Source organism: Zootoca vivipara, chromosome 7 (genome assembly GCF_963506605.1).
Source record: "Zootoca vivipara chromosome 7, rZooViv1.1, whole genome shotgun sequence".
Taxonomy (NCBI): domain Eukaryota; kingdom Metazoa; phylum Chordata; class Lepidosauria; order Squamata; family Lacertidae; genus Zootoca; species Zootoca vivipara.
Genome location: NC_083282.1, coordinates 30,018,979 through 30,044,281, shown reverse-complemented (window position 1 = coordinate 30,044,281; position 25,303 = coordinate 30,018,979). Strand labels below are relative to the sequence as shown.

The window sequence follows — 25,303 nt, the reverse complement described above, 5'->3', positions numbered from 1 at the left end:
TTAATTATAATTTAAGAGTTCACTTATTTCTAATTGTGGAAAGCCAACCACGCTGCTGACTTTGGAGGCCTACTTTCCCATTCTCCTGAGTGAGGTTTTGACCTTCAACCACAGATTGACATCCTATGCCTTTTTAAAATGTGGCTCTTTTCTGGGGTGTGTGTGTATTGGGTTGTTGTTTTTATTTTGATTATATATATTGTGGTTTTTATGTTGATATTTTCTGTGAACTGCCCTGAGACCTCTGAGTATAGGGTGGTATATAAATTCAATAAATAATAATAATAATAATAATAATAATAATAATAATAATAATAATCTGTGCTGATGGCATCCCTGAAGTGGCCTCTAGTCCACAAAGCAATATACAACACCAATACTTCTTGTCTTTAAACTACCAAGGACTTGTGCTGTTCTGTTTTGTTTCATTGCCAAAATTTACTTATGAAGGACCTCTTGTCTGCTGCCTCATAACATATCCTGCCAGGCAGTAAACTTTTGCCTACATTGGGTGAAAAAATCCATGCATTGGACTAGATGATCATCATGGTCATAGGAGCCAGGTCCTAGGTGACCTCCCCCAATAAAATATTTGAGGTGGCTCGGCCCCCTCAAAGTTGACAGGCATTGCCATTCAAAAGATGTGCAAGTGCCGTGTCATGTGATCAATTATGTGGGGCAGGGCTTACCTGGGTTCCCCCGAATATTTTATTCTCATGTTCCCTTCCAACTATATGCTTCAAGTTACCTGGGCGGGCGCTGCCATCCGAAGCACATTTAACTGCAGAGAAGTGAGCAAAAATGTATAAATCTAAATTGTGTTGGAAATGTAAGGAGAAAGAAGGTTCTTTTTATTATATGTGGTGGTCTTGTAGTAAGGTTAAGGCTTACAGTACTGGGAAATGATATATCATGAAATTAAAAGGATGTTTAAAATAATGTTTGTAAAACAAACAGAAGCATTTATTGGTGGGTGGGGAGAATTATAGGAACAGAACAACCTAAACTGTATAGAAACTTATTCATGCAAGCAACTACAGTGGCAAGAATGTTACTTGCCCTAAAATGGAAAGAAGCAGAAGTCCCAGCAAAGGAAGAATGGCTACAAAAACTTATGGAATACAGTATGCAGGAATGGCAAAACTTGCCGGAAGAATAAGAAATCAAGATAACAAACTTTTTTTAAAAAAATAAAAGAATGGAAATGGTTTATTTAATATTTACAGATAAATTCCAAACAGATAAGAACATTGGCAGGATTACTGTGATAACCTGCAGTTTCATAAGAGTATATATATTTAAAGAAGATGAACAAATGAGCAAATTAAGTTAATTTGGATATGCAGAAGATATGAAAAATAAATTTAAGGAACCTCAGGAAGAGGGGGGGAGTTTTGAAATGTCAAAAGGATCGTAAAATCAGTGAAATGCATAAACCTGAAAAGTATAAATAAACAAACAAATAAATAAAAGAGAGAAGTGAGCTGCTCCCGGAGCTTACCCTGCTTGACTTCGGATGGTTTAGGGCTGCAGTGCTTTGGTGAGGACTGCAGCCTTAAAGGGGCAGCCTGGTACTCTTGCGTGCTCAGCGTCCGTCCGTCCATCCATCCCCGGCGCGGCAGGGGGGGGAAAGGTCCGGCGCTGCGACAGCGCGCACAGGACGCGCGCGGTTGCTCCCCGCTGCCCATTGGCTGCCGGGTGCCATCACCTGCCCGCCGGGTGGGTGAGCCGCGAGGAGAAGAGCGCACAGCCCTGAAGGGGCAGAGTCCAGGCAGCAGGGCGAGGAAAGAGCAGCAGCAGCAGGTGGCGGCGGCGGTTCTGCAGCTCGCCCCCCCCCGCCCTTTCTGTGGCTGCGTCCAGGCGCGCGGGAAAATGCCTCTGGGGCTGAGGGGCAAGAAGAAAGGCAAGTCCAGGGAGACGTCCACGCTGGTGGAGGGCGAAGCCCCCCTGGCGCGGGGCAGGGGCGACGAGGGCGACGACGACGACGGCAGCGGCAGCGCCGTCGGCGGGGCTGGCGTCGGAGGAGGCTCCGCCGCCGCCTCCTCCTCCTCGGCACGCCAGGGCCCCATCCGGCTGGTGTTCCACACGCAGCTGGCGCACGGCAGCCCCACGGGGCGCGTGGAGGGCTTCGCCAGCGTCAGGGAGCTTTACGCCAAGATAGGCGATGCGTTCCACATCGCCCCCAGCGAGGTACGTGCCCAGAGGGGACTGGGCGGTATCCCCCCGCCTCCCTAGTGAACGGAAGCCCCCCGCCACGGGGGATTTGTTCCAAATATGGCGCCCCCCTTCGGCAGGGGGACAAAAGCCCCCAAGCCGGCTGCTCTCTCTCTCTTTCCGCTCTCTCTCTCTCTCTCTCTCTCTCGGGGCACCGGCTCTTTTGTTTGGTTTTGTTTGGCTTGGCTTGGCTGCTCACCTCAGACGCTCTTCCGTCACCCCGAGCATCGTTCATGGCTCCATGTTTGGGCGAAATGTTGGGCTTGACAATCCGCCCGCGGTAAGAATGAGCATCAAGGGGCTGGTGGGTTAGTCCAGAGACAGAGCTTTTTGCGTGGGTGGTTTTTTGTTTTTTTAAGGGATCTCAGCAAGGAAGTGTTTCTGGAAACTGAGATAACGGAGGGTGGGTGGGTGCCCTGCTGCCTACAGGAGTAGGCTGTAGTTAAAACGCACTCCTCACATGCTCAGAGGCCCTCTTCCCCACCAATACTTCACGCGTTTCTAGGCAGCACTTTCCTTTGCTTTTTTTCCTGCTGACTCCTGAACCAACAAAAAAGTGTCCAGAATTGCCATTGTGGGCATTTCATCTGCTCTTAATTATCTGCCACCCCTGTGTTTCAAAGCCCCTTAAGGTATTTTTTGGCAAGAGGGGCTCAGTAACTGAGTAACTGAGTGTGGATCTGCCGATGGTGCTGATCTCGCCTGGTTCAAACAACAGTGAAACATTGATTTATTCATTATTATTAAAAAGTTGCCTCAGAGTATAGGGGGAGTGCATTTTTCTGTGCTCCGCAGTGCTTGCCCCAAGTATCTCCTGGAATCGTATAAATAACACCTTGGCTTTCATGATGGAAGAAAGCTGGGCTATATAACTGCTCCTGCCACTACAATGCATCCATATGATAACTGAACTGCAGCTCAGGCCATTATTAGGAGCCAACACAGAAATCATATCCCCAAGACCATTGCACAAACCCACCGCAACTGTCAGAGCTACCCTAGACTTGTTTACAGAGAAGTTTTTCTGAGTTCAATGAGACTACCTTGAGGAATATCTGTTTAGGATTGCAGCCTGTATCTCTATTTTTCTGACACGCGGTGGAGCTTTGAGGCAGGGGTGAAGAATCCATAAACCTCTATCCAGGGGTAGCCAACATGGTGCATGTTTTTGGACTACAACTTCATTCAACCCCAGCCAGCATGACCACAATGACCAGTGATGATGGGAGCTGCAGTCCAGCTCTACCACCTTGGCGACCTCAGCTCTAGATCTCGGTGGACTCCCATTGACCCTGACCTTTGGCCATGCTGGCTAGAGCAGATGGGAGTTGGAGCCCAGTGGCATCAAGAGCACCTCTGTTTCTCTACGCTTGCTGTAAGGTAGTGTGGAAAGGTGCATTATAGACTTCTACATGTGAGTCTGCTTCAATCACCTTGTGTTTTTTTAAAAAAATGTTTAATTTTGGGGGGGAGGGGAAGATGTGTGGATTTTCTTGCACCCTTTTAGTATAGGCACATGGTGAAGTAAGGATTCTGATTCGAACTGGAAGTCAGTACAGAACTGTAGATCGTAACTGCGTATTCATTAAAAGCACAATATATGGGTGCAATATTATGCTTGTGTCATGAGACTTGGTAGCTTTTTAGGGCAAAGTCTTGATCCACTGAAAAGTTCGGCTTTCAGTGATAGCCCAAGTTATTATGGTACCTGAAGCAGAATAATGTTATTGCCCTGAAAGTAATAATAATTTTTTTAAAAAGTGTAATAAACTATATAATCAGTAATTTGTTCTTTAAAGGCACCTGAAGACCTGCCACTTGAGATAGATTGTCTCACTGTGCCTAATGGCTGGGCAGGGCTCTGCAGCTACTACCGTAGTGTTGTTCTGAAGAGAATGCATTTACATCCTAAAGTTGCTAACCTTAAACCAAAGGCAACATTTTTATTCATTATCCAAGTTGTTTTAATTGTCCTATATGTGTAGCTTTGAGCACTGAAAAAGAAGCAAGCCTGAACACATGTAATTATACTCCTGGCTACATGGATCATTTTACCTTGGCATTGCAGCTTGTCACAATAGTATCTCTTCTTTATTATCATGAAGAACAATAAGGTCTTTGAAAGACAGTGAAGTTTTCCCCAGTGACGAAGAACTGCAAAAGTTATTTCACACCAGACATGGCCCTCAGACTGGTGCACTATCGTACTAGCAGCTTGCAGTACATAGAATGGGGCAACTCTTTATCCTCTTTATTCCTGTGCAAATAAATCCTGTAACTAGGAGTTGCTCAGAGTTCTGTACCTGGTCATCCATTACTTAGTTTATATTGAAGTATGGTGGTGTTTAACTTTGGCCTTGTTTAAAATCTATACACTCTATTTAACACACCATATGCAAATCAGGGAAAATATGCTAGTGATATGCACTATTGCTTGACAGTAGGTCATTTTATAAAAAAACTGGAAATGGTAGTAGCTTGTTTGCTTCTTGAATCAGTGCAGTAGAGCTTTGTTCAGAGGATCATGAGAGAGCTGGCTATATGATACCAAAAAAAATTACATGTAAGCATTTCTATTGTAAACTGTCCTGAGATCTTTGGATGAATGAAGGTATGGGAATTTAATAAATAGAAATTATTCTTGAAGCAAGTGCAAAATATACAAATAATTCCATCAGAATGCTGTGTGACACTTGGACATACAATCTCTGTTTACCATCTTTCTTCTAAAATTTGGAACATGTATGGAAGAATTCTAATTCCTAATTTGGTTTTTGCAAACTATGTGAAGGAAATATTTAGACTATTTGGCTTTCATCTACTAGGAACTGTGAATTATAATGAAGCGGAATTTGTAACAAATGGTTTACAGATGAAATGTAGTATTGTAACATCAACCACACATTTTTTCTGCATTGTGTCCAATTATACTTTTCAGTGTCATTGTCAATGATTGCAACATGGGCTCAAGTATTAGTTCTGTGTTTATGGAACTTCTGAATGGTGCTGACAGCTCAATTTCCAGTAAAATAAACACATTCCTCCTTTCTGAGCATGGAGGATTACAGCAAGATACATGGTTTAATTAACATAACTCCTTTTAGTGGCTCAGATTTCAAAAAGATTTCTTCTTAGTGTGCTTTGCATCCATTTGTAAATCCATATATCTATGGTGGCCCTGTGGCAGTTTTCTTGCACACTTTATTACTGTACAGTATTTTTCTTACTAGGCAAAGTACAAATTACTTGATTGCTTCTTGCTGTAGCTGAGAGGGAGTAGACTTTGAGGGGATCTCTTCATTTGCTAGCATGTCACTAATGCTTTATAAAGGTGAGAGTGGACATATTGTGGAAAACAATCTACCTAGTTACTCAGTTCCATTAGATAATTAAGTAGTATTGTTTCCATTCCTCTACACACTAGTCTTTGCCGTCTCCATTTCTTGTTGAACTTATGCCTGTTTCCTCTCCCTCTACTGATTATCTGTCTATATTTCATGAGATTTATTTCTGAATTTATATCAGAAAAGGATTGTGCAACCTGCATTTCATCCTGTGTCCAGTTCAATCAGCACTTAACATCTGGGTTGTTTTTTTTTTAAGGGCTGAAAAGTTAAGGACTGCATTGCTAACATTAACACAAAAAGTATAAAAGCAAAGCCCCTTTTTGTGTCAGCAGTGAGTGGTAAATTCTACTATACATTGTGGCAACATGTAACTTGAATGTATTTGTAAATAACTGAAAACAAAGGTGCATTTAACACACATGAAACATTCTACTTCAAGTAATGGATGCAGAATTCTCTTGCTCTAGGAATAGCTATTTCAGTGCTGGTTACTGTAAATTATTGAACAGTGAGTTAAACTTGTTGGTGAAGTGAAACTTTGATACAGCTAAAAATAAATCCAGGGCTTTCTTGATGTTATGTCATTCCTTGTGTGGATTTCCCATTGAATCAGTTGTTTTTAAGGATTGTAGATTTATCACCGCATTGCTATGAAATTTGTTCTACGAGTCTATCCCTTGTTGGACCTTTCTGCAAACTAGTACATCCTCCTTTGGGAGGCTGCACTAGGGATAGCAGCAAGGGGAGGAAACAGTGTTGAGTCAGCAGAAATTCTTTTTTGAGGCATGCATGTGCTCCACTTCCACAACCTTTTCATAATGCCTGAAAAGAGGGCATAGACAAAACCAGAGGAAGTGGAGTTTGTTTGCTTTCTATTAAGTGAAGTATGAGCCAAGTTCCCCAAACCTTTGCTAGAATATGAACACTTAAGCTCTGGAATTTCTGCAACAGCATTATTATTTTTTAAACAAAATAAATAAATAAACTGAGTTTGATATGAAATTAAAAAGAACACTTGGTAAATGTTACAAAATGCTGTAGTATTAACATGTCTCCTTATAGGGAGCATAGAACACCTATGGCATCTCAACTCCCCTGGCTACCTAATTGCTTCCAAATTCGTCAATGTTGATGAACTTGGAAGCAAAGAAGTGTGTCCCCTTTACAGATCTGAACGGCATGGGTTTGGCAGCCTTCTAGAAACATCTTCTCCCATACATTCCCCCTGCCCACCCTGCCCGTTCCTTGAGGTCTGGGGTAGAGACTCGATTTCCTGCAAAATATTGTTGCATGCCACCTCAAGTCTCCAAGCGGTGCAAAATTCCAGGGGTGACAGACACTTACCCAGGGTTCATTGTTCCCTTTGGATTGAGGTACAGAGCTGACTGGTATCTTTATGATATGTGGTTTGTTTACAAATATATACAATCTGAGCCTACAATGGAGCAGCTCACAGTATTAACACCCCAAGAAGGTGTTTTATTATTTCGGGTTCATTTAGTGCTTTGTTTTTGTACAAATATTCTTTTACAGTATTTAACATTTTTTTTGTATTGCTATTGAAACATGCAAGTCACCTTGAGAGATTTCTATTAAGAAAAGTGACATATATAGATTTTAAATAAATAAAATGTTCATGTTACTATTTTATGTTTTTCTCTTGTTCTTTTCTTGCCATGTTTATTTGAACCTTGAGTTACTCCTTTAAGAGTTCAGGGGGGAAACCTTTTGTTGTTCTGCCATTGCTCTCTTGTATCAATCAATCAATCAATCAATCTTCAATATTACAATCACAGATCAGGCTTAAATTACAGTCAAACAAATGCAGTTAATAGTTTAGAGGCCAGCAAAAGACTGTTAGGGACTAAGAAATGGGTGTGTGTTGTTGCACATTCACAGTCACTATTGGAATGGATTGCTGAGTGCTAGTATGGTTGGTAAAAAGATTTAACCACCAATTTCCTAACAATGCATGCTGATGGACAGAATTTTGTCACTTTCTCGTATAAAAATAAGAATAAAAATGAATTCTCACTAGAAAAATGCACAGTGGAATGAATAATCAAAGTTCTAGTTTGGCTGACATTTCTTCCCCAATGGAGGTGGCATAAAATTGGTTCATGAAGAGGCGGCAGTCTGCTTGTGCTGCCCAGTTGCAGTTCTAAATTGAGTTAGAGCATCTCATGTTTCTAAATATCACATTTCTTTTCTTTTGCCAGTTGTATCTAGTCAAAGGTGTGAAACCAGTTATGAGATTATAGCTGCATGTTGACAAGGTCAAAGTAACAAGAATATTTTTTTAAAATGGCAAATGCCCTTGGTTTTTTTTTTTAAAAGAAAAACAACAGGAATGCAGTGATTTTGTTAATGCGAATCACAAGGCCTAGCAATGCTAATATTTGAGGAGCTTGGAAATTGCTATATGGAGGCACTACAATTATTTCCTGAATGTTTTATCAGGGCTGAACTGCATTTTTAGTACCGCTTCAGAGTTTTAATTAGCTGAAAGTTTTAGTTGATCTGCAGACTGCTTGCAAGTTAAAATTTGTTGAGAATGAAAAAGCACTTTCTAGATGCAAGTCACATAGAAATAATGGGTCTTTTCTCATTGGCTAACCTAGCAAAAACAAGGGTTATGAGGGCTTTTCTTTTCTGTTTGTATCTAAAGCTAGTGAAAATCTTGCATTTCAGTATGAATTCATAATGGAATAATTAAAAAACCCCACAGGAAACTCAAACTGAAAATGCTTATTTGAATATTGAATTAACCATTTCTTAATTAACATTTCTTATTCTTCCACAGTGATTATGGCTTTTGGAATTGTTCATGTTTGAAGGCTCTGTGACAGGGAATAATGTATATTAGAGAAACCCAAATTAATGAAATGTAAAATAGCAAAGATGGCAATTCATTCTAACAACTCATGGTAGCTTTTGTTTATTGAATTGCAATTTTGTGCACCTAGGATAAATTTAAGTGTTCTCTCTCCCCCCCCCCCAATTATTCTCAAAGTCATCTATACTGAACTTTTGGTAATATGCAAATCCATTTTATCTTTAATTGGTTGGGAGACATTCAGATAAACAAATATATCCTGAACTTGGCTCTTGTTATAGGGTTCATTATATTGCAACTTGTTATCACACCTGGGTTGCTGGGTAGACAATGCTATATCTTTCCAGGCTCTGTAAAAGCAAAATACAGGTGAAACTCGGTAAATTAGAATATCGTCAAAAAGTGCATTTATTTCAGTAACGCAGCTTAAAAGGTGAAACCAATATATGAGATAGATGCATGACATGCAAATCAAGCCTTTATTTGTTGTAATTGTAATTATTTGTCGTTAGGCGGGTCAATTATAAATGGAATGTAATTAATGAAATGTAATAGTGATGTTTATTTTTGTATTATCGTAACTATTTGTTTTATTACTGTGGAATTTCCAAAAGAAAGCATTTGCAAAAATTAAAAGAAATTTTTTTTAATAAAAAAGTTGCATTACTGAAATAAATGCACTTTTCAACGATATTCTAATTTTTCGAGTTTCACCTGTACTTTCAATTGGTTAAGGCTGCAGTCCTATCCACATTTATTTATAGCTTTTTTATGCTACCCCCCAAAAAAAACTTTCTTAACCTGGGAGTGAACTCCATTGAACTCAATGGGACTTACTTCTGAGTAGAAATGTATAATCAGGACTACTTCTTGCACTTAAGGGAAAGAAACCATTAGCTGATCTGAAATTATGAGTATTATGTTCAGATGGTTACTATTGAGCCCAGCCTGTACTTGGCTGTGAAACAGCACACAGCATGGATGTAACCAAGCTGTAGCAGAATGTAGGTTGTACAGTGCAGTTGTGCTTTAGCATACTGCTGATGTCAGGCTTATCTGAACATTTGTGTGGGGAAAACCAGTCTGTGCAAAACTTTATTCTTATTTAGATGAATTTTAATATAACTGGTTTTTGGCATTTGTGAAGAAGGAAGACCCAGCATTTATGATTTGCTCCAGGAAGTACAAAGTTCAATGCCAGTGAATTGCCCTAGTTGAAGGATTACTTCCATGGGCAGTAACAACTTGTTTTTAAGTTGAACAAATTCATGCAATGTAGCATAACTTTTTAGCAACATCTAAAGATGTCTCTATTGTGTTCCTTTTTTCTTCTTCTACTCAGATCCTCATGCTTATACCCCTCTTATAGATCCACTGCTTAGGATACCTAAGGAAACACTTCTTTTGCAAAACTGTAAAAACAATATAAAAAAATTCCTTCAGTAGCACCTTAAAGACCAACTAAGTTTTTATTTTGGTATGAGCTTTCGTGTGCATGCACACTTCCTCAGATACCGTGCATGCACACGAAAGCTCATACCAAAATAAAAACTTAGTTGGTCTTTAAGGTGCTACTGAAGGGTTTTTTTAAATTTTGTTTCGACTCAGACCAACACGGCTACCTACCTGTAACTGTAAAAACAATGTTCCTTCAGTCTTAAATTCTTATGTTACTGTTGCACATCACCCCCAATCTCCAAGTGGTACAAGATTCCTGGGAGTTCCAGGCAGCTTACACAGGGTTTCGTAGAAACTTGGATAAAGAGGGAATGATAGGTGCTGAAACAGGATAGGCAAGACACAGTTTTCTTCACTCTTTTCTGCACCCCAGTCTCCATAACTTTCACTTTTGAGCACCTTCATGCCAGCTTCTACAAACCGACTCCTCTAACTGTAGACTTAAAGACTTAAAAACTTATTAGGCTCCTACTGACCTTCTCAAGTATTGGTTATCTTCCTGCAAGACCCGTCTTGCAGTGCTTAGTGGAATGTTACGTCCCATGGGATATTTTATGTTTGCTTCATAAGGCAAATCTTTATGTAACGTAATTATTGCAGAGACTTCAGGAGATCATTGTGTGTAAAAGCTACAGCTGCATAATTTCAAGGTTCTGTTTCTATGGGTGACACAGGCTTTCTCCATGGAAAAGCCTCTGTGATCAACCTACACATAGACAAAGGGATCACATGCTTCAGACTACAGGAGCACTTTGAAGAGTGTAGAAACTTTCACAGGGTACAGCAGCTTGCACCATCTGCATTCATGGGTCAGTTTTATTGGCCATCATATGATGTCAGTCATGGGTGTATGCCAGTTGTCTCAGATAAAATGCATTTGTTTCCCTCTTTTTTTCCTTGTAGATTATGTTTTGTACTTTGAACACGCACAAAATTGATATGGACAAGCTCTTAGGAGTGCAGATTGGTCTCGAAGACTTTATATTTGCTCATGTAAAAGGAGTCAAAAAGGAAGTGGAGGTTTTCAAATCAGAGGAGTCACTTGGGCTTACCATTACTGACAATGGAAATGGATGCGCCTTCATAAAGGTAGGAATAATGCCAAGAGTTGTGAGAGATCTGAGCAGAAATGGAGTTGCAAATTGTTTCAAATACTTCTTTGTGTTAGCAAGAATGGTGTAGTATTGGCACTATGGAAGTAAGTTAACAAACATCCAAAAGCAATAATTTGAATGTGGGCATTGAAAAAATAAAACTCATTGGATGTTCCCACTTGGAGGGAGGTCTTTTCCACTGATTTCTTCTTTCCCCTTCAGCCCTCGGAAAAGCTTATCCAGACACCACTCCTCTCAAACTTCCACTGGGTTTCAGTTCCTTTCACAAACCATGTTCATGGAAGGGCAGCTTTGGATGCAACTCATTGTTAGAATACACTAACTCAAACACAGTCAGCAACATTTTATTGACTATTATATGGTTATTGGTAGCTGTAGGCGTGAAGCAGTATGCTGGCTTGTTTAGGGACATGTTATTAGCATACATCTGCACTGGTCAAGAGATGTGTTTTCCAAACTCAGTGCAAAAGTAGATTTGATATTAGGGGAACCATTACAGGCAACAACCGATTGATGCGGTTCAACTGGTGCACGCACGTGTGCACACCGCTGAACCCAGATGTGACCCCCAAAGACACTAAAAGGGTGGAATGGGTGTGAGGCGGAATGGAACATTTTCATGGACCCCGTGACATACACAGGTGTCCAGAGCGTAACCCCCATGCAAAACGACAATTGCCTGTATTAGATTTTCCAACTCCAATGTAAAAAGCCACAGGGAGGGAAAATTGGGTCGGGGCTGTGGCACTAGGGGGAGTGGGATTCAACCTCCCCCACCCCCCCATTATGCTTTCTAGTGAAAGCCATCCTTTCAAACACATACAGTATATTTTGGTCTGCTATGGGTTGGATTCAGCCTTGTGCTTTCCGAATGGAAATGTCTCATTCATGGAGGAACTGAGGTCCAGTAGAGGCTGCCTCTGAAGGAAGGGGGGGGGGCAGTGATTTTTGCCAGTTCCTCCTTCCACCTGCAGCCTGTTATGCCACCTCCATGCTGTTCCAGAGGGTCCCACAATGCTCTCTAGCAGCTTTTTTGAGGGGGGACGATGACTGCAGGGGGAAGGTGGAACTGGTGGAAATTATATTTGCACCCTTTCCACAGCAGAGTGCCCTTGTTGATGGAGTTTCGCCCATGGGTTTGTCTGGATCCAGTGTTATGAGTGTATTGAATCTTCCTAATGATCTAATATCTTACTGGGAGTGATAATCACCTTGTTCCCAGAAACTGCCGGGTGACCAGAAATGTATTCTCCCTAAGAATTAAGTAGCACAATATTATAACTCAGCAGTATCATGTACATTTTATGAACATGTACATGGAGTCTGAGTTCTTGATTACATGGCATGCTTGCCTTCCTTAAGTATTGATTTTGCTAAGTATGAAATGTTATTTGTTGTAGGTCTAGCCTGAGGTATATTGCCTGCACTGAAGGTAAAGTAACTAGCAATCTGCCTGCGCAAGCACTGTTCCATGTTTACAAATGATTTATTTTTGTCAACAAAATTTATATGAAAAAAGGCCAAAAAAAGACCTATTTTAAAAATGGTAGGGTTATAAGCAGCAAATCAATTCAATCGAACAATAAGATTTTAAATTATATGGATGGGTATCCTAGTTTGGGTAACTGGGCTCTTTGTATCCTTTTACAGTGCTTCCTTGTTTACTTCCTCTAGCTCAAAAGGTGAGCTTTGTGGTTTGTATTTTGTGTGTGTCATACTGTGCACATCATAGCCCTTTTGGCCCAGGCTGTTTGTTTACTGCATTCATCGCAACTAACAATAATGCCTTTTTGTCCAACAGAGAATTAAAGCAGGCAGTCTTATTGACCAAATAAAACTGGTATGTGTTGGTGATCACATAGAATCTATAAATGGAAAAAGCGTAGTGGGCTATCGCCATTATGAAGTTGCTAAGAATTTAAAGGACTTGGAGAAGGGTCAGACATTTACGCTAAAATTGGTAGAGCCTATGAAATCATTTGGTGAGTGACATGTATCCGCCATAAATTATACCTGTAGTTTCCTTTTGTATTTGATTCCAAATTGGGTAAAACTTGGCCTGTTTGATTAGTCAGAGGAAGCTTAAGCAATTAGAAGGGTGAGACATAAAACATTGTCTTATTAAGCTAATTGCAGCCACCATGTATGTATGATGCTCCGCTTGGGGTTCCATGAACTTGCTTTTATCTCTCTGTGTGGGATCATAACAACAGGGGAAGCCTAAATGCAGCTTGGGGTGTGTGTGTATTTTTTGGCATTAACTCTTCCTTCCCCAGTTGTAAGCCTCCCACCAGAATCACCTTCCACATGCCACAGTTAGGCATGAAAGAAGCCTTCTGCTGTTACAGCTGTAATTCAACAGGGGCACAGACTGAGCATGGGACCCAGACCTTTGTATTTGTGTTCTGGGTGCTGTGTAGCAGGCTCAAGCTATGGGAACATAAGCTAGAATGCTGGACACTGAACTGCCGGTAAACTGGGATGCATTGAAATAAATGGCTTTATTATTAGATCTTGTAGGGAAACAGCCCTTTTTAAATAGTATTTTGATATTCTAATGACTGATTCTATGATTCTTACAGATAACTATTTTAAAGTCTGCTTTTACTGTGTTTAACTTTTCAAAACCTGCAGTAAATGCTACATTTATTCTTGCTTTAAGATTGTTCCGACGCCTTGATTTTCACCCCATGCCCAATTGCCTTCCCATACTGCCTGGTACAGTAGTCCGCTGGGTCAGTAAGGAAGTCACAGAGGATAAAGGGCTGTTTGGGTAGAGGCAGCCAGGAAAATAAAATACTTCCACTTGGTGGCAGCAGCAAAAGACCACAGGAGGGAGCTAAGATAGTAGGCTGGCTCATCTCTTCTTTCCCTCTCACAGTGCAGTCTGTGCTGTCACAACAGCAGTACGTAATTATTGGGTAGGTTAATGCATAGGAAGCTGGTCCTTCAGATGCCATGGGTCCAGACTGTTTAGGACTTTATAGGGCAAAACCAGCACTTTGTATAGTGCTGTATGTAGAAACCAGCTGCAACTGCAATATAGCACAACTGTACTGATTATGGGTTTGAACACAAGATTCATTTGTCTGAAGGCATGATATCAAACAAAGCATGGTGGACCCTATGCTGATCCTGATTTGATTTTTTAAAAAATCAGTTCAATCAGCTTCTAACCATCTACATTGATGTGGCTACCCTCTTCAGATAGATGACCAAACAAATCCTAGGGTCTCTGAATGACCTGAAGCAGTTTTCAGGAGTGAAGCCCAGTGATAATATTTTGTTTCTGCTGGCAACTTAGCCTTTGGAAAACAGTGATAAGTAATTTCTGAAGCTTGATATTGTAAAAGCAAAGAGGGGTAGGGAATAGAGAGAGGTCCTGACTTTTTTTTTTTGAATGGGGGAAAGGCCTTCCCTCCTTTTTAAAATAACATTTTAAATTTTATTTTTATTTGCTTAAATATGTTAGAAACCTACATTGTGGGATGACAATGTAAAAACTGTTTCTAGCCCTACAACACTAGTGTGGGGGACTTTTGGATGACTGAGGCATCATCATCATTATTAATTTGCCTGCCCTTCAGTGCTGATTACAACAATTAAAATGCAATGTGAAAAACAGTTTAACACCACTTAGAATAATAAAACATAAGGTGGACCCTCAAAATATGCATTTCAAGTGCCAAAAACCAGGGCAAAGAGTTATAAAGGAGGTAAACATATACTGCAGTTGTTATTGGCAGGTTTATTCTGTGTCTGCCCTTCAGTCCACAGGTATGTAGCCCATTTGAGTTATGAGGAGTTTCGTTCCTAACTTTTAGTGGGATGTAGTGTTGCCCTCTCTCTTTAGAGAAGGTAATACAGAGCATTTGATTGAAGAGCACTTGCCTAGCTCATTTTATTATTAGCTGCCCTAGTATAATTCCAGAAAGTTCCCAATTTTCAGTGGTATCTCAGGTGATTGAACTTGGGGTTAGTGGAAGGAAAGGAAAGGTATAAAATGATCAGCAGAGCTGTTGTGCAACCTAGCGGACACTTGGTGTCAAAATGCATACCTTTAAAAAGAGGCATTTTAAAACTGTTAATGCTGGCAATGTCTGTAATAGCATTGTAAGAACATATTTATTTCACAAAAATTATCTACTGCTTCATTGTAATAAAACCTCAAAGTGTTTACATAAGGAATAAAACAATAAAAAATCTGTACAAAACAGTTAAAAACAACGGCTCAAAATAATAATAAAAAAGACAATCAACAATAAACTAAAAACAAAGTTAAAGTGCATGTCAATATTCTATATGTCAATATTCTATAAAGTGCATGTCAATATTCTATAAGTCTGGATAGGCTTGCCAAAGCACATGAAATATTTCTGAAAAATAATTTACACAACGTTTTGAAAGTATTTTGCAGATAAACACTCAGTAGCTTAGATTAAGGCTCTGGGCAGTACTAAACTTAGTAATGAAACTTCTAAAAACAACAAGCTGTCTTTGCTGGATCTTGTCTATTTACTAAGTTTTTGTTGTTGTATGGATAGTTAGTGTTCCTGCCAGAGCTCTTAAGAAAGTGTTGTTTGAAACATTGACTTTTCCCAGCAGTTTAACAGCCCTGCAGAATCCAGTTTAGATGTTTGTGTTGATTGATTGCCAATCTCCATCACATTGCAGAATGTGACCCTAATCTTGACTTGCCATTTTATAATCTAAAAGAACAGCTATTATTTTTGGATCGCAATTCCAAATTGCCTAATTAATATGTCTGCTACAGAAATGATTGAACCACGGTCGAAAGGTGGAGGTTTTGCAGAGGGAAAAATCTCCCGAGGGAGAGAGACTCTTCGACTGAGATCCAAAGGCCCTGCAACAGTGGAAGAAATGGTGAGCTCCAACATCAAAACTTAAGTAGCCACAGTTGTTGAACAGATTATAACAATAGCAAAACACAGGGGTTTCTGTTTTACTTCTTAAACGTTACATAAGGGAAAATCCTAGGAATTTAAATGAGAGTTACTTCCTGCCAAGACCCGTTTGTGGCAACAAATGCAGGTCCTCCTCCTTTTCTTATTTTATTTGAAAGTGCTATTGCTTAAAAAAACACTGTGATTGTGAGGTATTGTTTTTTGAAAGCAGGTTATATACTTTTCAACTGTCCCAATTTTTCTGATTTGTGTTAGACTACAGATGCGGGTGGCTCTGTGGGTTAAACCACCGAGGCTAGAGCTTGCCGATCAGAAGGTCGGCGGTTTGAATCCCCGTGACGGGGTGAGCTCCCGTTGCTCGGTCCCAGCTCCTGCTAACCTAGCAGTTCTAAAGCACGTCAAAGTGCAAGTAGATAAATAGGCACCGCTCCGGCGGGAAGGTAAACGGCGTTTCCGTGCACTGCTCTGGTTCTCCAGAAGCGGCTTAGTCATGCTGGCCACATGACGCGGCCAGTAAAGCGAGATGAGCGCCGCAACCCCAGAGTCATCCACGACTGGACCTAATGGTCAGGGGTCCTTTTACATTTACCTTTACAGCTGCGCAAACTACCAAAAGTCTACCATAGTTTAATTGAAACATATTTCTAAGACAATCCTATTCCTGCCCCACCCCAGACAAATCCCCCTCATTCCTTACTTGCCTCTAATTGGTGGTGCTGGGATGAGCTGGAGAGGTGAGCACTGAGAACAGGGAAGTTTTTCTTCCTTCTCCCCCACTCTCTGTCACCCGGGTATCTGAGTTACTGCATGTTATAATAATCCAGGGGACCATAGAGGATGTAGTTCTTCTACCTCTGCAGAAGAAGGGGGAGGGGAGGGGTGGGAAAACCTATCCTTCGGTCCCATCACTGCTTCTCACCTTATGTGTTTTCGTTTTGACAAAGCCTTCAGATGTTGAAGAAAAAGCTACAAAGAAGGTAGATGATCTTCTTGAAATGTACATGGGAATAAGAGACCTCGAACTAGGTAAGGGTGTTTATAGAACTGCGAGTAAAGTAGTATTTCCCTGGACAAGCCTATACAAACTTACACAGGACTAAGCCCAGTGAGCCCAGTGGGGCTTACTTCCAATGCTACATGTACTGTATAAGATTGCGCTGAAAGTTTCATTTCTAGTTCAGCTGGAGAGCTGCCAAATCTGAGTCTGAGCATCTTCTGGAAGTGTTGTAAAATGTCTCCCCTGCATCCTACATTTTGTTTGCTTGTTTGTTTGCACTTTCAAAGTGTGAGGTGTTCTAAGATTTCCGGTTTGTTTAAATTTTGCATTGCATTGTAACAAGCATTTTAACATACTGTATTAGCCATATTCAGGCATTTGGAATGCAGCCTAGAGCAGCGCTTGAGTAGCAGAGGCTATGCACGAGTGCACAGGGTTCACCCTCCCATCCTCGCCAATGTTGTCCTCTGTGTTTTCCAAAGCTACTGTATGAAGTGGGGAATCCCCCTCTGCACGCGGAGGCTTCGATGCATGTTGGACCTCCGATTTTCCAGATGCATGCCTCCCATGTGTACAGAGGATTGCTTCCCTGATGCAAGCAGTCGCCCTGGAAAATGGGAAGGGTGATAGTGAACAAGACAAGAGGTTGATGCTCATGCGCAAACTCTGCTCCTCACACGCTGCCGTAAGCCGTATTCAGAACGACCTGGATATAGAGCTATTATGTGCCCAGAGCCACTGCCGCGGTAGGCTATGAATCCAATTAACTGACCACATTAAAATATGGCTCTCCAGTCTCTCTGCTCGCAGCACGGTTTCCAACACAACACCAGAACCATTTTAAGCTCTTGAAGATAAGCTGTCCAAAACATTTAAATGATTGCTTTCATGCACAGATCCCATTGCAAAAGAGATGTGTGGGGTTGAAACCTGCACGCTGCATGTGTGTGCTGCATTAAATCCCACATATGCATCTTTAACTGATAATAATAATAATAATAATAATAATAATAATAATAATAATAATAAGTTGTTGTTGTTGTTGTTGTTGTTGTTGTTCATATGCCACCCATCTGACTGGTGGCTGGCGTGGTCAACTTTTGAAAACACAAATCTCCTTTTTGGGACTTGATCACACTGAACACAATCATATACATGCCTGCTCATAAGTAAATCCTGCTGAGCTCAATTGGGCTTTCTCTGAGGTAAATGGGTAGAGGATTGCAGACTGAATATGTATTCCATCTCTCCCAAACAGTGAATTGGTGCTGCTGGAGTTTACTGTACCGATAATGTAGATGATGAATATATGCAAGCATATCTAAAAAAAATTTTGGGGGGTGCATTGCATATTCCACACACTGTTCCATGTGCATTAGGACCAGGGCCAAGTTTTCAAAACGGGGTTGTTGTTTTTTGTCGCAATCAAAGCATACACCGGTTGTCAATGTATATTGTGTGTGGAGCCGCTATATCATCTCTGCATATCCGAGAGCGCAAAGTAAGGCAACGAAATGATCACATTTTGTTGGGTCTCATGGTTCTTATGTCAATGTTCTGTTTATATATAACAATTAGCTATCACAAATCTGTTAAAGGACATGATGCCAGTTAATTTCATACCATGGTGGCATCCAGTGGTAACTGACAGAAGAGACTCTGTCAGTGGAACTGGGATGGATGGTTTTTTTTTTTTGGCCACTTCCTCTTTTTCCCTTCACCACCAAACCTGCTTTTGAGGACCCCTCCCAACTCTCTAGAGCAGATTTAGATGTGGGGCGCAGAGGGCACTGCCATGGGGAGTGCCAAAAATGGACTGCCTGCTGATGACCCCCCCCCCCTGTTAGCAGGATACAAGCCCATGACGGCAGATATGATCAATCACTCAGCGAAAATGAAAAGTGAAAAGTGGATTCGTTCCAATAACACCACTTACTGTTCAGTTAGGAATTTCATTTGTATTACTCATGCTAAATTAGCCTAATCGCTAGGACTGTGAAATGCACTCAATAGGAAAAGATTAACGCTGCCCCTTTCCCACTGTGCTCATTTCAGAAAAGTTTACTCTTAGGTAACGAAGGCTTTCAATGTCCACTAAATGCTGATTCCTGCAAAGTCATTTGAGGTATAGAAGTTTACAATATAGCTGAGTGAGAACTCTTTGCTATTTGAGTGACATGGAGATCAATTACAAATTAAATCATGCACGTATTTTTTGATACTACACTAGATACACAGCGGCTGCAAATGTTTAAAACGTGTGGCATCTTCTTTTGAACTGTGAACCTACTGGCTCAACAGAAGGGAAATTTAAGAGTTACTCAAATTACCAAAATAATTCCACATCCAGCTGGGATCTAAAGGGACATGTGTGCCTTTCTGAAAATGGACCGTAACACTTTAAATTATTATTATTATTATTATTATTATTATTATTATTATTATTATTTGTGTAAAAGGTGTCTGTTTGGGGCACATTTAGCATGTAACTTCCTTGCAACGACTCTAGGCACACTTTGCTTGGAAGTAAATCCCACTGAAACCCATGGGATTATAGTTAAAGTACTTAGGACAGTGCTATAAGCAAATGCAACTTAGCTTGCCACTTGGGACGCTGAAAAGAATTTCTCCTGAAAAAATGCAGACAGCAACTCTATAACTAGATCAGAAGAACTGGTGATGTTTGACACTGTAATGGTGAATCTGTTGCATGGGTTTGGGCCCACAAATGGAGTATGTGGGGTTTTTTTTATTTAAAAAAATTACCTTAACTTTATGGAAGGTTTTCAAAGAATGGGAAAGGGCCTTTGATTTCTTGAAAGTCTCTCCCTTTGATATTCACACAGGTAGGTTACTTGTACGAGCACGTTTTCCCTTGAGAACCAGCTCCTGCTCTCATCAAATGCGCCCATGGTCCTGTAAATGTGTGTAGAATTGCACTTGAAAAGTCACAATATTTGTACTAGAAAATGTATATTAAAAAAATATTAACGTTAACATGTAAAAGCTTATAACATTATATAGCAGTTCTTTGCAGCGAGCACTAGGGGTCAGCACATGACCACTGAATACCAGCAAACTTTTGATGCTATATAAACGTGACACTCAAAATATAGTAAGTGTAACTAGAAAAGCATCTTAATAAACACAAATTAAAGGTAAAGGTAAAGGGACCCCTGACCATTAAGTCCAGTCGCAGACAACTCTGGGGTTGCGGCGCTCATCTCGCTATACTGGCCGAGGGAGCCGGTGTTTGTCCGCAGACAGCTTCCGGGTCATGTGGCCAGCATGATGAACCAGAGCAGCACACGGAAACGCTGTTTACCTTCCCGCTGGAGCGGTACCTATTTATCTACTTGCACTTTCACGTGCTTTCGAACTTCTAGGTTGGCAGGAGCTGGGACCGAGCAACGGGAGCTCACCCCGTCGTGGGGATTCAAACCGCCGACCTTCTGATCGGCAAGCCCTAGGCTCAGTGGTTTAACCCACAGCGCTACCCACATTCACTAAACACAATTTATTCACTACTAAAGATGCGATGGTCACTAGAACTGTGGGCTTTTTTGGGTTAAAATCTGTCTTGAACTCTTATATTTTTGTTCGACAAATGTAATATGTCTGACTCAAATGCAGTCGTTTCTAAGATTGCTTTCTAGTGATCCTTGAATACTAGACATATTACCTTAACCTTTTTATTCACTGCACAGTTCATTCTCTTGCACACATTGATTTGGATCCAGAGAACTGCAAGTGGAAGAAGATGACTTTAATGAGGTTCCACCAACTTTTCTGCAAGGGCTCATGAAAGACCTTTTCTGGTGCAGCTCCAGTCCAGGGTTGGGTTACAGTGCCAGGAGCATAAGGAAATTACAGGTGTTAGCATATAAACTCCAGTGAGCAATAAAAAAAGGCTTTAAAAGAGCTAGAGCAGAATTTGTGCAACAGCTTGTGCTAAGGGAAGAACTTCCCTGCATTGTGATCACTTTCCTTACATGTGCTGGTTTCTGGCCAGGAACATTTCTTCTGTTAGTGAAGTGCTGTTCCTGGCCAGAGTGAAAGGGCACCTTTGAATCTAAACTATTTTGTGTGCATGTGTGTCATTTTATGTATGTTGAATTGTAGACCAGGAAGGGACCCTGAGGCTCATCTAGTCCAACTCTCTGCAATGCAGGATTTTTTTGCCCAATGAGCTATGCCCTTCCTTAAAACACTTACCAGAACTTGTGCTTCTAAACTATTAGAAACTTGATTAATGTTCTCCCTTAATTTTTTTTAAATTGCATTTTTCAGCAGGTTGCAATCCGCCCCTCCCCCCAAAAGCAGGTCATCTATAAGTAACCACCCTACAGTATTTCATATTTGTGTCTCTGAAAAATGCAGTAGGTAACTAAGTACTCCCCTCTTTTTCCTTTTAGCTGCAACGATGGTAGAAGCTGGGAAAGGCAAGAACAACCCAGATGAGTTTGCCATTGCCCTCGATGAAGCTTTAGGAGACTTTGCATTTCCAGACGAGTTTGTCTTTGATGTGTGGGGAGCAATCGGTGATGCAATGCAAGGACGACTTTAATGAGCACCAGAAAACTTTGCCGGAGCACAGCATCAGCTTTTCTGCGGGTGTAAAGCATATAGCTATAGACATGGCATGGAATACGGAAAGCACCTGAATGTTCAGAAATCTGGATGAAGTAAGCTGTTACTGGATGCCGATACAAATTCCTTTAAAATAAAGCTGAGTTCAAGACTGCACTCATGAAGCTTCAGGCTCATATAAGCACTTAATCTGAAATACTTTGCAAAGCTGTTTTATCTGCATATTTACTTATATAAATGAATATGGCTAGTGGTTAAAGAAGAGGGCAGGTTGACTATCCAATGAAAATGGAGTATGTCCAATGAAAATGGAGTATGTCGGAAGGCATGGTGCCAGTACCTGGTGAACCTGAGCAAAATTTCATTGGGTATATACTGTATACCTTATCCATTATTTTTCCCCAATTACTCCAGTGGGTACAATGCTGCATTTCCTGCATTTCCTTCCCCGAAACAGTACTTTGAGACTGTGAGGGTAGAGGAAAGAGGAGAGGCCATCATTGGTGGAGTGTATGTTTTGCACCTCGTAAGCCATTGGGACTTAATTGGGATTTTGGGAAAGCTGGGAATGTCTACGGTAAGACATGGACAACTGCTACCGCTACTGAGATATATGGACTATTAGTCTGACTCAGGATAAGACAACTTCATATTTATGATACTGTACTGTATAAGCAGGCAGATCAATTCTTTCACCATGTTTTGTGGTGGTGTTATTATGGATATGAGTCTCAGAACTTTGGCACTTTCACAAATGATTTTTAAAGCAGTTTTGGCATTTCCCGCTTCTGTAAATCAAATGGGAGAAACAACAGCTATGGATACAATGTACTTCTCGTTTTACAATGCCTTCTAGATTCTCTTTCTGTATCAATGCCATTCAAAGTGACACATCCCAAATTAAAGTTCAGTTTTAGTGTCACTTAGGGCAATGAAATCTTTTTTCCATTTGTTAGTGCTGTGGATGAGTGGGCTCAATCGAATGTATGAGTACAAAATGCTCTGGGAACAGTGTGGGGGGAAACCCCTTAATTTTGAATTTTTTTTGTTCTTGCATGTTAGAAAAGTAAAGAAAACCTTATGCTTTTGGGAAGCTTCACAAATGTTTTGAGGCTTTACTAGTGAAGGGTATCAAAGTGAAATATCTAATCCAGGTATGGTATGTTCTACCATAGAGTTCCACAAAACAACCTATTTTATGCTATGCCCATTTATTTTGGACAAGTTGGATACAGGGGAGGTTTCTAGGAAATGTGTGGGACTGCTCTGTAGGTGATTTTGATTATTCGAGATACACTGTTGCATGGAAGATACATTGATTGCTTTAAAAAAGCAGAAGTAATTTGTAACTATTTATTCATGTGATGATGTTGCAATAATGGTGTAAATATCCTTAAGCTTAACCTTTGATTTTTTTAATATACAGTCTTACCTCGGGTTACAGCCGCTTCAGTTTGCGTCTTTTCAGATTGTGCTCAACGCTGAACCCGGAAGTACCAGAACGGGCTACTTCCAGGTTTCGGTGCATGCGCAGGTGCAGAAGCGCTAAATCGCTCTTTGCGCATGCGCAGAAGCACCGAATCGCAACCTGCGCGTGCACAGATGCGGGTTGCGAACGCTGTGGGTTGCGAACGTGGCTCCTGCACAGATCATGTTCGCAACCCAAGCAACCACTGTATGTGTGTGTGTGTGTGTGTGTGTGTGTGTGTGTGTCTGTGTGTATGTGTAGTTTTTGTAAATCTTGGAATATTGAGGAATTGCTAATGTGCCAATGATTGAAAAAGAAAGAAGACGAGAGAAATGAGAGTAATGATACAATATGCTGAGCTTTAATTAGAACGCATCTCTTTGAGACCACAGAAACCTTTGAGCTGCACACATTTCTTATTAGGCAGAATGAAATATTGCTAATCCTGAGCTTTCTATAGAGAAAAGGCTGTTTACTAATAAAGGATGTTTAGTCACATAAGAAATGAATCTTGCAAATAGAACTTTGCTACTAGTGAACAGGCTTCTTGGAATGATGGAAAGAGATTGGGAATAGAAAACCTCTTTTCCCCCACCTCTTGAAGCTGTTAAAGTGGTTGTCTTGTGCCAGAAGCTTATCCTGTCTTTTACACCACAGAAATGAAACAGAAATGCAAAGCCAGTAAACTGAGACTCTGGGTGCTTCCAGATGGGGGGCTTAATATTGCAAATGGGTGTTCAGCAGCAGGTTTTAAAAAATAATTATTATTGGATTTCCTGCAAATGGATGAATCCAAATTAACAGAAAAAAGGACTGGCATTTGATGCTGACAAAGTTGTATGGACACTAAAACAAACAAACAAACTTGGACAAATGAACAGCAAATTCTCGTGAAGGCAGAGACTCTAAAAAAGAAAATACTGAAATGATTTAAACAAGATGCTTTTTTATCACAACAGTGCCTAGAACAGGGAAGGACAACTGATTTAATGTGATACAGTTATTGAGCTGTGTGATTTATGCAAGAAACCAAGCAACTGGAGGAGGGTCCACAGCATGGAGATTAAGTCCACTTGAATACATTTTAAAAACTGTTAAAAGTCACTACAAAGCTATAGTCCTAAAGATCTGACACAAGGGGAAGGCAAATATGCAATTTAATATGTTTTGCTTAAAACATGATTAGAATTAAAGTTGGTAGGACTTCTTTTTGAAAGTCTGCTTATATGGCTGAGTCCTGCCAACTTCAATTCCAATCTCTCCTGCCCCCCCCCCCTAATATGCTGAGTTTGTTATGCAGTGCTTCACTTTAATTTCACATAATTCTGCTAATTATTTTCGTTTTGTGTGCTTTTGTGTTCCATAAAGTTGGACTGTGCTTTTTATTGTTTTCTGCCCTTCAGGTTGAGTTCTAAGCAGTCCAGAAGGATGACTGAAGCCAATAATTAAAATTTGTTTCACAAACAGTAACTTCATATGAGCCAAATGTCTCACTTGAGCAAAACTGAAAACAGTTTGAACTTAACTTGTGCAAATGCTGTATCTTTGCAATGTTCTTTTGTATTTGGATGCTAAATAAACAAACCATATTTTCTATATCACTTTCGAGGTTTGCTTTTTATGATCTGAAATGTACATTTGCAAGAATCCTAGGTCAGAAAGAGAGATAAATGAGCAGAATTGCACGGGGAGTCACCAGCACACAAACCCCCTGCTCTGTGGGGTGGGGTGCATTTGTTGTTTTGTTGTTGTTTAGTCATTTAGTTGTGTCCGACTCTTCGTGACCCCATGGACCATAGCATGCCAGGCACTCCTGTCTTCCACTGCCTCCCGCAGTTTGGTCAGACTCATGTTGGTAGCTTCAAAAGGATTCAATTGATTCAAAAGGATCAATTATTTGGCAATCAGCCTTCTTTATGCTTTTCTCCCAAGAAGCAGGCGTCTTTCAATTTCGTGTCCGCTGTCACCATCTGCAGTGATCATGGAACCCAAGAAAGTAAAATCTCTCACTGCCTCCATTTTTCCCCTTCTATTTGCTAGGAGGTGATGGGACCAGTGGCCATGATCTTACTGTAGGTTTTTTTGATGTTGAGCTTCAGACCATATTTTGCGCTCTTCTCTTTCACCCTCATTAAAAGGTTCTTTAATTCCTCCTCACTTTCTGCCATCAAGGTTGTGTCATCAGCATATCTGAGGTTGTTGATATTTCTTCCGGCAATCTTAATTCAGTTTTGGGATTCATCCAGTCCAGCCTTTCACATGATGAATTCTGCATTTAAGTTAAATAAGCAGGGAGACAATATACAGCCTTGTCGTACTCTTTTCCCAATTTTGAACCAATCAGTTATTCCAT

The 25,303-nt window shown here is 40.7% G+C and overlaps 1 protein-coding gene across 1 annotated transcript; it reads left to right on the top strand.

Annotated features, from left to right (window-relative positions):
- Positions 1-1,699: 1,699 nt before the first annotated feature.
- On the top strand, positions 1,700-23,815 carry GIPC2 (GIPC PDZ domain containing family member 2). Its single transcript, XM_035123689.2, has 6 exons — positions 1,700-2,190; positions 10,759-10,944; positions 12,772-12,952; positions 15,745-15,854; positions 16,840-16,921; positions 21,308-23,815. Exons 1-6 carry the CDS (start codon positions 1,873-1,875, stop codon positions 21,457-21,459), a joined length of 1,029 nt encoding a protein of 342 aa, XP_034979580.2. The 5' UTR covers positions 1,700-1,872; the 3' UTR covers positions 21,460-23,815.
- Positions 23,816-25,303: the final 1,488 nt, after the last annotated feature.